Source organism: Poecile atricapillus, chromosome 4 (assembly GCF_030490865.1).
Source record: "Poecile atricapillus isolate bPoeAtr1 chromosome 4, bPoeAtr1.hap1, whole genome shotgun sequence".
NCBI classification, from domain to species: Eukaryota; Metazoa; Chordata; class Aves; order Passeriformes; family Paridae; genus Poecile; species Poecile atricapillus.
The window spans coordinates 32921684-32936958 of NC_081252.1; the positions used below are offsets into that span (position 1 = coordinate 32921684).

General features: G+C 38.7%; 1 protein-coding gene across 2 annotated transcripts in view; it reads right to left on the reverse strand.

Moving 5' to 3' along the window:
- Nucleotides 1-3963, reverse strand: part of GATB (glutamyl-tRNA amidotransferase subunit B) — a 42156-nt gene extending 38193 nt beyond the window's left edge. For both annotated transcript variants that reach the window (XM_058837250.1, XM_058837249.1), the window contains exons 1-2: nt 3770-3963; nt 1670-1820 (exon numbers count right to left, since the gene is read on the reverse strand). In XM_058837250.1, coding sequence (XP_058693233.1) covers nt 1670-1820; nt 3770-3942 — 324 coding nt within the window. In that variant the 5' untranslated portion in view covers nt 3943-3963. The remainder of the gene's footprint in view (nt 1-1669; nt 1821-3769) is intronic.
- Between the last annotated feature and the right edge of the window lie 11312 nt (nt 3964-15275).

Consider the following 15275-nt stretch of genomic DNA (forward strand, 5'->3'; position numbering starts at 1 on the left):
GTATAGATATAAGCAGCTAGAAGAACCTAACATAGAATCACTACTTTAAAATTAACCTAACCATTCTGGATTTTTTCTTCTAAGGTACAGTTATTTTCTCTACCAAAGCCCACATGTACCGGGGTCTTCTTACAAAGGTCATACCTCATTTTAAAGCCTCATTAATAGAGAAAAAACACACACACATACTCTGCACCCTTGATACACAGTAACATACAGGAAAATTAAACTCCTCACAAATGCTCATTTTTGTTCACTCAAGATCAGCTTTTCTACTTGACTGAAGATAAGCATTATACAATTTAAGAGAATTTCTGTGCATTAACAGAAGGTTAAGTAGAAGGTCCAAAACCAGAATCTTGAACTCTTTTGGATTTTCTGACTAACTTAGCTGTGTCCCCAAATGAAAGGAACTAATTTTCTGTCTTAAAGTCTAGCTAGACTCTTCTAAAACCAAATTATTGCAAAAGATACCCATTATCTCTGCAAAGTTTTCAGAATTTCCATATAGTTAGATCTGCAACTCAGCTCTGAACTGCCACTTCAACCAGAGAGAAGTCCCAATTTTATCAGCATCTAAACTGCACTTCCTCAGTTTTCAATACCTTTGCAAATACAGAAATAAAAAAAAATAATAATAACAACATAATTTTTTCTTTTTAAGGATCATAACATATATCAAGACCCTAGGAATATAGCCACAAATTAGTTCTCAATTTCAGATCATCTGAGGCTGTTTTATGGTGATGAAAAGCTTCAATTAGATTTATATACATCTCTGTAACTGGAATTCAAATCTCCACTTTAATGAATATAGTCAGTACTTTAAATAATTAGTCTCCATTACAGGCTCTGCAGAGTTGTTGCATGTGGCAATGCTAAGTCTATTAAATATTTATTTTTACTGTATTGTAAGAGCTTATAATTTCTTAACTTTTATTTTTATATTAAACTTGTTAGACACTCAGAGAATTCTACAGCAGTACTGTCATAGCCATCACAGTTATAATTAAGTTGTGAATTCAAACACTTATTAAGTTTTCACTAATAAACCTTATTGCTAAGTGCTAGCTAGTTATTCTGACCTATTAATCCCCAATGTCTCACACAGATTACTTTTTTTTAATAATTGCTTTGCACTGGAAATAGGAATGGTTGACACTTTCCTAAATTGGAGACTTTCTACTCAGGAAGCAAAGTAACTCCTCAGTGAGACATTCCAAATGGCAAATGACAGCTACATAAACAAACATATGGCAAAATAACATCAAATAGCCACTCAGAAATCTAAGATGTTCTTCGCTCACTGGGCTTTAGGCATCTCTCCTATTTAAGGAATTTCCTGTGTGGCATACTAACCAAACACACCCCCTCTAGCCTCAAAGAAATACCACAATCCATTTCACTGCATTGAAGAGACACTCCTGACTTTTTCTCCTTTTCAGGGGATATAAAGTATCTGAGGCAATAACTAGGGAGTGAGGAAATTGAAAAGAAACAGTTCTAGGCATCTCATGTTATGAAACAATCAGAAATTAGAAAAGTAAGGAAAAGTTGTCATATATATGAATTTCATCAAGTCCTGGGAAGAATAAAATATTAATTAGAAACATAAGCAAAAGTTGCCTGACATTAATCCTGACATAAATGAAACTGCAGCCAAACTTACTGGTAAAGTCCCTGGTAAAGAAGCATCAAAGAAAGATACCAAAGAGTTGGGAGGTGCTGCAAACTGGACTTGGGAACCAGAGAAGAGTTTTGAGTTGGAACTGATCTGTGCATGAATTTCCAGACCCACAACTGGTATCCATGGGGCAAGGCTGAAAAGGAAAGAGAAGAAGGGAGAAACAATTTAAATACAGATGACATTAAAACCCATGAAAACCTAGAAACAGAAGAATTAGGAATACTTAATTTATTAAAAAACCCCCAAAACTGTAATTGTAAAAGCACTGTAAACAATGTTGCAAATACATCTACACTGTAATGGGAAAAGCTGTGCTGTGATACTGGAGAGGCTACAGGGACTATATGGAAGTGTTCATTATACGCAAAAAAAGAATGTCATAAAAAAATGTAATGGTTTAAAACTTTTAACTTTTCCTTACACGAGAAATCTCAGAGAAATTAATGAGGCACACTTGCATGCTGGATGAACCCTAATTTGGTGCCTCGTGAAAATCCCCAAATCATCATAAATATGAATTACTTCTCAGGTAGTTTGATAAATCTCCAACAGACAGGTGGCACAATAAATTATGTATTCTCTGTCAGATAGACACTTGCATGCTGGGAAAGGTGGCTCTCCAGAGCAGCATTAGTAGAATATTAGCATAAACATTAGTAATCTGGTAATAGAGAAATCATCATTTCAACTAGAGAGCTACTGTTCTCCGAATGTATTCCACAGAATAAAGCTTCTCCATATCATCTAAAAAGTAATTGCAATTCTCACATCCATAACCTTTATATGGACAAGAGAAAAAGGTCACCTTTACAGTATGAATTGCTTGACAGTTTCTGTAAGTAATTATCTGGCCTTGTACAAATGAACTGGCACAAATAATATTTCACTGATGAAATCACATTTCTGTGGCAGAATACTTCAGCAGTACGAGTACCCAGATAGCTATGGGAGATAAGCAAGCTATGGAAAAACATCAAATAAATATATCAAGTACAGCGTTCCTTCCAAAGGTGAACATTCTACATTGCCAAGATTTTATTCTCCATGTGCCCTCCAACAGCTCCAACAGGAGGACGTCCCTACAAACATCAAACTAGTGATGCAGATGACACTTGTATTGATGCTTTAGGAAGAAGAATGTTATCATGAAAGATTAAGGTTCAGATGTTTAAACATTCAGATGTTTATACATTTTCTTTCACTGAAATAATATTATTCTTCAGTGTTTTCAACTGATCATACAAATGCTTCAAGGTTTAAGAAATAATGTGGGCTTTCTTTTACATTTTGGTGGAAAATGTATTCCATTGTTTCCTGTACTCTTCAGAAATGCCTTTCTGTCATATCATGGCATTAAAAATTACACCAGGCTTTCCTTAATCAGCGTATTGGCTTACACTCAGAGAGAAAGATACGTGCACCAGTCACTCCTTCAATCCTACTAACAACACTGATGAGGCACCTGCAGCTTCTTGCCGTTTGTTCAAGGATTATGTTTATCTGTGTCTCTAAAGAATCAGCAGCACACTTCTGCCGGTGTCTGCACAACTTTCTTGAAGTGATCAGCTGTGCAGAAACTCGTGGGACACCAGAGAACAGGAGAACTTCTTCAGCCCGTGACTTTCAGTCGCAGCAGAAATAAAATGCTCTGTTTCAGGCACACCGCCCAAATCTCACAATACTCCACTGGAAGAGAAAGCCTCTTCTAGACTAGACTAACCCTCGAAAACACGCTCCTGGAAGCTGGTGCGGCCCTCGCTGTTGATTCTCGGCACACGTGAGCGCTCTCGCCTCCGGAGCTGCGGGCCCTTACGGCAGCCAAGCGTGTCAGAGGGTCACGGCCCCGCAATTACCGACAGCGCTTGGGGAGGGCTGCGAGATGAATGTGCGCTGAGCAGGCGCTGCCTGCAAGCCGTGCATGCCTTACACCGCTCACAAGCCGGAATTTACACCGGGCCCCGCTGCTCTCACCGCCGCTGCCGTGCCCAAGCCCCGAGCCCTAGACGCGGCCCCAAGGCGGGATTGCCCCGGGGCAGAACTGGCTCCACCGGCCCCTCTCCCCGCGCCGTCCCGGCACCGTACCCGCTCTTCCCCGCAGGCACCGCCCCGCCTTTCGCGTTACAGGCGACAGCCCTCTGCCCGCGGGGGAAAGGACCGGGCTCGGGCCCGGGCGCCGGCCGCCCCGCGCCGCGCTGCCGCGCTCGGCGCCAGACCCCGCCGCACCCCCGCGCCGCCATGGCCGCCATGGCCGCCATTGCCCTGCCGGCGGCTGCAGGCGCCCGCAGCGCCCCCTGGGAAATGCAGTCCTGGCTGGCTGCGCGGAGCGCGTGCTGTGCGGGCGGACTACAACTCCCATCAGGCCGCTCGCCGTGGCGCTGGGTCCGCAGGTCCTCTGCTTATCCCGGGAGTGAAGGATGGGGATCGCTGCTTGGCTGTTGTTTAAAATGCATTTGGTGGCTCAGGTCCTCCAAGTGGGTTTTATGTGGCTTCCTTCTGGGCTTACGCTGACACAAAACCAGCTGCTGTTTTATTGGCGGCCGTTTGCAAGCCTTGGGCATCAAACGATGCAGTACCACGCGGCTGAGATCTTGGGCCTTAACTTCTCTTACGTGGAGCAACAAGGTTCAGTCTCGGCAGGGCCTGGGGACGTTCTGTGGTAATAAAGGGTCTTGTCCAGGGCATATGCAAACATCTTTAATGTTTACATAGCTACATTGCACAGATAACAGATTTAATGACATTCCATTCCAAGCCTCGGGCGTGTGGAGCCTAAATGGGAATGAACATGAGCTGCTGTTGCTTATGTCATCTGTGCACTATGTCAGCACCTGCCAACAGAAGCTGATCCGTCACACACACACCAGTGAGGCTGATTTCTTCCAGCAGAGGATACTCGTGCACACAGGCACTTCAAACTCTCTTAGAACATTTATGGCCTCTTGTCTTCCCAAGATCCAGTATGAGATGCTGAATGGCTCTGAATCATGCACAAGATAATTTACTCAAGGAAGAAAATGTCTTATAGACAATGTTTTGTAGCACTAATTTTCTGATATGTTAATATTTTAAATAAATTGCCTGGAAGTGCTGTATAAGAAGAACCAGTTAAGAGATCCCATCAGCAGGCACTGACCTATGGTTACTTGTACAATAAATCTTGTTTCAGTTAGTCTGTCACATTCCTTTTCTTGGGAAATATCCTTCCCTTCTACAACAAAGAGTGACCAAGAAAAAAATCCCTTTCTAATAGAGAAGAACTGACCACAGGTCATCTTGTACATGTTGCAGAGATGGAAAACATTGAAGTGGCCTTTTTCCTTCTCTCCTGTAGAAAACGTCACATATGAGGTAAACTAATATAAAGCCTGTGTAGTAGTCTTTAAGCCAATGAAATATTTAAGAACTTTTGATAGTTCTGATTTGAGGAAAACCCAATTCTCATTTGGACTTAGCAGGGGCCCATGCAATGTCTTGTGATGAAAAATGTTTTTCAGAGTGAAGCTATAGCACATGGTTTTTATTTCTGAAACAAATTTATTCTCTTTACAATTGTCCTCCATGAACTCTGGATTTAGTTATTATTTGATCCTGTGTAGGGATTGGCAGGTCATTTCAACCCAGCTGTCAGGATAGGTTCTAAATATAGCTCTGAAGTGTTTCTACTGCTGTAAAAGTGGTAAATTTCAGATTATTTGACTTTCTTTTAATCCTGTTATCCTGATGTAATAGAAGATTTCATAAATAGTCGCTAAGAAGTTAAAACCTAATGAATTTTAAAATCATGTTACTTAAAGCCTTACTCTGCCTTGATTGCACAGACTTCTGCCCTTTGCACATATTATTTAGAAGGGAGTAGACAGCACAAAAGGGTTGAAATCCATCCCAAACAATTCCTTTGGAACTTTTAGCTGTATTAGGTGTTGTCTTACAGAGAGAGGAAGACTGGGAAGTGTCATTGTTTGTGATTTAAATTGTCTCAATGTTATTTTAATTCCTTTCTCAGAAAAAAATCCTGTCAGAAGAACCTTTGCAGCCTTTTGCCAGTAGGTGAGTAGGTAATAAATGAAAGCCCACATCCATATACAGGAAGCTGGGAATAATTGCCTTTCCCAGCAGCTTACTTTGAGGTGGGAAAGGCTACATATTTATTCCTTATTGCAGTGTGTTTATAGATCATGCTGAGGCTTGGAATAGGAAAATAGCACTGCATAAAGATTTGTGCTCTGATAGTTCAGTACTATGTAGACTCATATCTTAGAGAGGGTAGACCCAGGAGACAGTTTGCTCTGAGTCTCTTGTTACTGTAGGAATTTAACCAATGTCTGAGAGGAAATTGGAATTTTGTAGAGAGCAAAAACCCAACTGCATATAATTTAATCCATAAACAATCAGTCTATTCCATTTATTTGAAAGAAGATCCCTCTGAATTTTAGTTTTAGGGTTTGAGCTCTAAAATCTGATTTTTTGCAAGTCATGCTTAGCAGGCATACTTGCTCCTTTTGTGGACTGTGAGGTCTCCTTTTGGTATAGCAGGGAATGGGTTGTTCAGACTGGGGTGTTTGTTAGATACTTCACAGGCTGCCTGCAGTGTCTTATTTCAGCATGTGAAATAAGGAACAGACAGGAATCTCTGCTAGATTTTGAAGCAGGAGTTGTGACTTTTGGAAGAGCAGATCCATAGTCTGTCAAAAAATCACACATTGGCCTACAGGGAAGAGTAATGAAGCCAATTGATAAATTTGGAAACAAACTATGGTAAGGGGTGTTTTCAAACTTCTAGGCCCCTAGGATCACCTGTATACCTTGGAACCCTTTTTTTTTTTTTCTTTTTTTCTCTGCAGGTATAAAGAGAGAATCTTTTTCCTGCAACTTTGAACTAATAGTGACAGTGAACTATTTCAGTCTGGAATACGGATTCAACTTGTCTATCTACCAGTAATGAGACATGGCAAATACAAACTTGTGTACTTGATCTTGAGGATTGGGAAAGGATATTTCTATTGACCACAGGAAAGAGTATTTAGGGACCTAATAGAGCTGCCTCGTATGATCTGCTGACTGTGTGTGTATGCATGCATGCAGTGATAGATTGGGTAGTATGAACAGCCTCATGATTTGAGGGTTCTTGTGTCAGAGTGCCATCAATTTCCTAATTGGAACATAGTGCCATTTTACTTTATTTACCAAAATTGTAACAACTCAAGAGTTGAAAAATAAGGGCCAGACTTGGCTAGGAAATAAAACACCACAAGAAATATGTATGTACAAGCAATTTCTTAAAACAGTAATGAAAACATGTAAGTTACATCTAAGTCCTGGTGTAGAAGGTGAATTATTATTCCTCAGAGGCTGTGTTGAAGAGAACCAGTATCCTTGGTTCAGACACGAGGAACCTGTGTGTTACCACCTTTCTGTACTGGTTTCACCTGGTGTGCCTTGCCTGGGAGTGCTGCACTGAGCATTGGCTCCACCTGTGATTTGAATCAGGTGCTGGCAATCCTGAAAACTCACTTAGGAGCTGGAAGAGAAGTAGTTTCTGGGCTTGTTTTAGCTGAGGTCTGGGTAAACCCATTTGGTAGAGGCAGTGTTTGAGGAAGTCCAGTACCACTAACCTTGTTTGAGGGCAAGTACCGTTCTAATTTTATTGTTTTATAAATTAAATCCTTATTTTTCCAGTGTGAAGTTCCACTGTTATAGGCATAAGAGGATTTCCTAGCATATCACTGCTGTCTTGGTATTGCATCTCGATTAAGCTGGAAAATCTACATTGTGAGCCTATGCTACCTTAAGTATGATTCCTAGTTGCCTAAAGATTTGTTTCTTTTAGTAGAAAATCAGTGTGATCTACCTACAGGCTGATCACTCCATTAGACTTGGACCTGCTATACTGCACAATGTTTTCTAAATGTTGGAGTTGTAATTCTGGAACTGTGTCAGGTTTATACTCAGACATAGTTCAGTCTATAAGGAATATGCTATAGTGGTTTGCTTTTATAGTGTATTTTTCTAGCAATGGAAACTGCATTTGGGAACAGCAGAGGCTAGGTTAGATCATCTATAATAAAGTTAAATAAACTTATTGTGCAGAATGTCTGTAATGATTATGCAGAAGGAAGTGATTGATAGTATTTCCGCTGATCTAAATTTTGCTAGTATGCTCTCTCTATTCTTATTGGTATCTGCAAGAAAACCTTTAAAAGGTCTTTGTAGCTTTTGCTTTTTTTTCTTACTTTGGTCCATTTAGAACCAAAGAAAGAATAGAGGGAAAAGCAGAGAGTGTAGAAGTGAGACTAATTTATTCTTGTATTTCATTTGCATTGCATTTCTGTGTAATGTTCTTCTTCTGATTATAATTTTCAGCTAGCTTGAAATTTTCAAAGAGCTGTTATGTCTGAGGCCTGTTATTTCCTAAATTAAGAGCCATAACTCTTTTTGCAGGCTGTCTGTGACTTTTATATATATATATATATAAAAGTCATGGATCTAACATTTCAGCAGCATATAGTTTCACATAACTGATACTCAAACAAGAACTTTCATATTCTCAGTTATAAGATTCTAGCTGACGGCCCAACCTAGGAAAAAATAGACACAAAGATCTATGCTAAATCTGTTAAAGAACAAAAATGTTAGCTGAACAGTCAAATTTGGAGTACACATCAAAGTGTTTTGCCCTTACTAAGAGATGGTATTAGGAATCAACAAAACCTTCAATTATTATTGACTTCTCTGTCATGAATAAGGTGAAGGAATAGTTTGAAGGAGTTGTCAAGCAACGAAATGCTGGGAGTAAGCTGGTTATAATAATGTTATTAGTTTAGTCTAAAATGAATTCTTTAAATCAAAACCAATCTAAAGATAGTCTGAAATGTTAAATTCTGTCAAGCTGCTGCTTGTAAGAGAGGGATTTCTTTAAAACATGAGATTACGAGTAGGTTGAAGCCAATTTGAAAAGGTGATATTTAAAAAAATATATTCCACAACTTAACACGATGCTCCTAAGGGCTGCTTTTATTGTTCTTAACACTAAGGATTGATTTTAATTGTCTAGAGCAATAAGGACGCAAACTAAAACCATTGCCCAGATGGAACTTTGTGATTTATTACTTCACTAAAAGCACAGTAGAAATGTAAATGAAGGAAAATACCACAGATAAGTGTTCAAAAGCTTTGAATAAAGTTGCAGATCGTGAAGTGAGACAGCCCTATCTTTTCTCTCTGTAGGAACACAAACTTCTGTTTCACTTATTTAGTATTTATTTACAAGTTAGCTCGTTATTTTCAATTTTTTTGCATATTCTTTGCCTTCAAATGTACACAACTATACATTGTGTTATATATAACCCAGGTGGGCTTGAAGAACTCATGTTGAAAACTTTGTCCTGCTGGATATAATGTTTTCACTCTAGAGCATAAATTTTTCTCTCTTTAATTGCATAGTTGCACTGCTGTCTTCATCTTAACACAGTGCCTTTGGCATTCAAAGCAAAATCTAGTTTATGTTCTGCTTTTTAGTAATAAGTGACAAGAATGTTTATGATGTGTCTTTGGCTTTTTTTCCCCCTTGTACTGTATTTATGCCATACCTATGTGCTTGGTAACTTTTCTTACAGCGAAATAAAAAATGTAAACATTGATTCTTCCTGAGAATGAAAGGAGAATGGCAGCATGCTTGAAATTAAACATCCATCTCACAACTTGATGTGGTTTTGGGGTTTTTATGTGTTTTGGGTTGTTTTTTTTTGTTGTTGTTTTCCTGCAGACTCATTTCTTTTGCATCTAGATTATGATTTCTCCATGGATTTGGTAAAGATAGTGTGTTAGTCACAGGCAATAACTGAGAGCGTGCAAGTAGAGACAGATTGTGACAACCTGGAGAAATGAGAGCCTTTGGGTATAAAACAGGCCAGAACATACAAAAGCAGTACAAACATATTTTTTTCTTTTGTTACTTGTGTATCTCGTTTCCTAATGGAAAGTTCTGCCAAAAAATTTCAATCAAGGGTTTCCTCTTGAGTCGTTTATTCTGTCCCTGGGCTTTCTGTGGTGCCATCAGTTCTTGCTGACTGGTGTGAATTGCTACCCACCAGTAACCACAGCTAATATGAAATAGGTTGGTAACTAACCAGAGCCCTTTTATTTTATTATGAACTTCACCTGGGAGTTGTACCTTCTGTTGAACTTGACCTGAGTTATTCCTTGCTCATGGGATAACTTGGCCCATTGAAGGCTCTTGGTGTTTCATACATATTATATCACAGAGTTTGTTTTCCAACTTATTCTTTGAAAAAAGTATGAATGATTGTGCAGTCAACAGACATTTTAAAGTCCTGTGCCAGTGTATAAAATACATTGATAGTATAATACTTAATTTAATATTATTTTAAAGGTAAGGAAAATAATTAACCGCTGGTATTTGGTTTGATTTTGTTGCTCAGGCATTTTTTTTGCGGGGAAGAAGTTGGGGCTTGGGATCTTTTGATTTTATGTGAAGTTTGTCCTGTATGTAGAGTTGTTTTTTCTTGTTTGGGGGTTGAGGTGGGTTTTTTTTTTTTGTGTGTGTGTGTGCGCGGGGGTTCTCTTTTTTTTTTTTTTTTTTTTTTACATCACCTCAGATTAGATGAGATTAGATTCTTCCATTGTGGAAGTGAAATTTTCTCTATAGAAACTTTTATTAACTGGTCAATCAGTAACTACTTTGGGACTGAAGTGCTTGAGCAAGTGATTTCATCATCTCAGAGTAGATGAAATTCTTCTGTTATGGAAGTGAAATTCTCTCTGTAGGAGCTTCTGTTAATCAGTCAGTAACTGCTTTGGACTGAGGTGATTCAGCTTCAGTAGCTGCTCAGTAAGTTGCAGTCTGAAGCCAGACTGTAAGAGGTGTTATGTGCTTTGCACAGATTGGGGCAATGGCTCATTAAGTTTTAATACATTGGATAATCTTTGAAGTTTGTGTTTCCTCCTTGCTTTGTCCAGGATAGCAGCATGTGCAGGGAAGTCACAGCAGCACAGGATACTCAGACTGTGTCAAAGGGCTGCTTCTACAGGACTTGTTCAAGCAGAACTCTGGGGATTTGAGTAAGAGTTTGGGTTTGACTCCCCAAACCTTTGATAAAGCAAACCCAAATGAGGTAGAATGTATGAGATAACTGCAATAACAACTTTGCCAAAGGAACTTTAGAAGCTAATCTTTCCAGCTTTGCTGTGTGTCCTTCTCTTTCCTTTCTAGATGCTAACATTTATAGTATGGTAGCATAGCTTTCTCTTTAAAAGTGTTTGCTTTCTGCTGATGCTCACAGTAGTGGCCAAAAGTAGTGGTAATAGCATAGGAATACATTGCTGGCTTTTGTTCTAACAATGCTTTTGATCTCTCTTCTGTCATTTTCTGCTACAGTTTAGATTAAGGCAATGCATGAGTGATGGCATAGGAAGCCTTTTTCATCAGGGTGGTATCTATGGGAGAAAGGATACTCTGCCAAGTCATGGGACTTCTTTACATGCAGTAAAAACACAAGAATTATCTTCCTGCTGGGCCAGACCTGCAGTAGCAACTATATCTGAAGGTTACAAGATGTACCTGGCCTCAAAGGCACACTTGGATTAAGGCTTCCTGTGCTACTGAGGTGGAAATTCAACACCTTATTTTATTAGATATGCAGCTACCTTAGCTGGCTGAAAGAAATGTATCTGTGTATCAAAACATTTTTTTCCCAATTATGATCTCCTGTCTCATGGTACTAGATGGAAACTGTCTAGTTCAGGAAACATTTTATTTACTTCTATGTGGGTTATGCAAAGATTGCTGTTTCTTTTAGGTCCTGAGAGGGAGAGGTATTTATTTCCTTTTGGACTCTTCTTTCAGCATGTCTGGTTTCGCTTTGGTTTGTTTTTTATTTCTTTTGAAATATGTACACTTACTTGTGTGTCTTACTTGTGATTATGTTTACTTGGTCTTTCCCAGTCTCCATCTGTTTAATTTTAAGTCAATTTTTATTGTTACATACAGAAAACAAACATATACCTGTAGTCAGGATGATTTTTCTCTAATGTAAGGAGAAGAATGAGAATTGTCATAGAAAATATAGTCAGTGTATCTGCTAACCTCTTCAGAACTGAACAAAACTGAATTTTTTGTCTCCTTTTACCAAAATGCTTGAGAAGTTTTCAAATGCATGATAGCAGCTTAGTAAATAATCAGCATATTGTAAATGTATCTTTTAAAGGCCAAGGAATAGCATAAATACTCTTTCAACTTGTGGATGATATAAAACATTTCCAGTTGGATCATGTATAGAGTAATTACTTTTGACAAGTTAATTTTTCAAGTGTCCAATTAAGCTATTCATTCATAGCTTATCTCTTCACAGTGTGGCTGTATTCACTTAGCTGCTCTGGCTTGAATTTCTATTGTGCCTTTAAATATGGATCCAAATTCATGGGATGTGAATTCATTTAAAGGGCAATTCTTAGTGTTGAGAGTTTGAACCCCCTCAAATCACATCACAAGACTGACTTTAAATCAAGAGGGATGTAAGGTTATGTTTTTTCTTTTTCTTTTCTTTTTTAAGTAGTAGTAAATGTTTATTAATTACTTAGCTTCTATTTTCCTAAAACTGTTAAGATTTATTGTCTCAGTTTTTCTTTAAATTCACTTTAATTCACAATTTAAAGTCAATTTTAGGGGTACCAAACTCACAGTTAAAGTCTCAAAGCTGTGACTTTAAGGTAAAATACCAAATATCGAAAGGTAGCTGAGAATGATAAGATACTGAACTAGCTCTTATGAATGTTACAAAGTAAGTATGATGAGAGTATAGAGAATTGAGTATTTGAGATCCCAGGATGGCACTAGGTATTTTCAGTTGATAATGGAAGCTGTTGATTTAATGCTCTTGATAGAAGTGGAAATAAACCAAGTCAAGAGCATACTGTGATTATTCAAAGGGTTCAAGGGCATCTGTAACTTGCTTCAATCAGTCAGATGTTTGGATTTTAGGAATGAACTAGTAAATTGCATTAATGATGGACTTGGGCCTCTAGAAGCTTGTAAAAAAAAAAAAAAAAAGAGCCTTAAAATATTGGAATCTAATGCTTGTCCTGTGTGTGAACAGAGCAGGATTAGGGAACTGCTACATGATCAAAATCCAGCTAGAGTTTATATCAAACTGTAAACTCTAGGCACCAAATTTACTAGGCAGGTAATTTACACAATGTGCCCTGGTATCAGTGAGGCAAATTCAACAAGTTGTGTAATAGTGGTGGCAGACAATGTTTCTTCTCTGCTATCCATCCCGTTTTTCACTTGCACAGAAATGCCTCTAGCAGTAATGGGACTAGGTCAGAACATAGCTGAACCTTTAAAGTTCTTTGCTGCTACACAGAAGTCTGTAGGTTGCTGTTCTAAATCCATCCAAGGAGGGATAGGGAAGCATGATCATCATAGTAATGATGAAAACCTGAAATAATTGCACTAGACTTCCTTCCTTATCCACTTTTGCAAGTCAGCAGTCCCAAACTGAGAGCATTGATTGAGCGATACACGCACATTTCCTCAAACTCCCTTGGCTGAAGTTCACGTGGATACTCAGACTTGAGTACTTCTGAGTTCTTTCAGTTCCTTTGTCTGTGTTGACACTTCAGCTGTAAATGGATTATGACTGTGGGTTTCACACAGAGCTCTAGATACCAGGCTGTCTCACTTATTTGGGTTAATTACATATCTGTTCTATACCTCTCACACTGACACCTGGTTGGACATGAAAGAAGTCCAGCTTTCCCCTGCAATGGCTGGAAGCCACTAATATGAGATAGAAGGCAGGCCAAGCTAGGCCAGAAAAGTACACTTTGGGATAGAATATTGAAAGCTCTTAATACTACCTGGATTTTTAGGATGGAAGGGTGAGCCCAGCAGATTCCCATCACAAATCTTCATTACTGCCACTCAACAATGCTGCCTGTAAGAAGAGCAGTTCTTTTTCCCAGACTGTGTAACTTCACTTTGTCAAAAATTCTGCAGTCTGGAGAAGACCCTCCGCTATAACTTACCAAGTGGCTCAGGAGACCAAGAAATACTGTCTTCTCTAAGATGTCTGAGTCTGTCCAGCAAACCACACTGCTTCTTAAATACTGTTGACTTAGGTTTCCTAAACAAGGCTTTTCTAATGCTGTTAATCTACCTGCTTATTTAACAAAAAAAAAAAAAAAAAAAAAAAAAAAAAAAATTGACCTTCAGTATTGGTCTATTTCTCTGAGATTAGTTTTGTAAGAGATAGCTGAAATTCACTTTATATATTGGCTTTCATATCCCACTGTGGAATTATCTAGAGGATAATAGTAATATAAATCTTCCACCCAGATGTTATGGAATTGTCTCTACTTTTTTTTTTTTTTTTTTTTTCATCACAGTTACACTAGGTCTGGGTTCAGACTCACATTGTTTCCAGTGGCCTTGATTTCAGTAGCATTAGCAATGCAAAAGAAATATATTAAGGGCCTGGAGTGGGGCCTTCAGAAAAGCACTAAATCTATGAGGATTTTCCAGTTAGGAAAGCCTGTTCAGATTTGCAATTGTAAGCAGATTATCACAAAATTGGTGTGAGAAAGCTGAAGAGGTGGTATGGTTTTGACTGAAGAAATAAAGAATTATTGTTCTTCCTTCGAGTGTTGATAACCCTGGATTTCAGTAAAACTGGTTAAGTCCTACTGCAGGAATGGAGCTGGTGCTGCTTCTTTGTGCCAGTCAAGTATGGACGTGGCTGAATGTTTGCTTCCCATGATCAGTGACAGTGGACAGAACTGTGGTGTGGTTGGAGCTAGGTGAATGTAGTCAAGGTGGAGATTCAGTCCAGGTTTGTTTATTGGGTAGAGGATTTTATGAATGGACTGCATCTGCTCTGCTGCCTGGAAGTAAACTGGAAGTGAAAGCAGTGCTTGATGTCCTATGGCTTGGGCTGATCCTGCTTGGACTGCTAACTTGCCTCAGCAATTATTACTGGAGCAGTGCAGTCATTGGGTATTGCATGTTGTGTATTTATTTTTGTTTTGATTTTTGCATGTTTTGATTTTGGTCAAGATTCAAATATGTTTTAACCTTCAGTTTCAGTTTGTCCATATTTCATAAATACATCATTAGTAAACCGCAGAACTCTCATTGTGTTTCCTATCTCATGTCACTGCACTAGTACGAAAAATCTTCAGTTCATTGTTATGTATTTATTAGCATAGGCAAACACTCAGGTATGGGGTAATGTAATATGTAGTAAAATTATTTAAATACAGAAAAAATATCACTCTAGGGAATTAAAGGTAGGGAAGTCTAATTTACATATTGGCACAAGTCAGGGTTAGCCAAACAGTGACTGACAACCCATTCAACTAGGTTGAAATGGAAATGGAGAGAAAATGTAGTCAGCAGAGGAAATGTGGTTTATTGAAATGTGTATACATTTATATGTGTCTATAGGCCCTTGGGGAAATTCCTTATGAGAGGGGAAGTGAGTGCTCTGCCTCTTCTTCCCTTTACATGCAAGAGAAAAAGGAATAGTCTGGCCCACAGTCTGACTCAATCTGAATACAGTCACCTAATGAG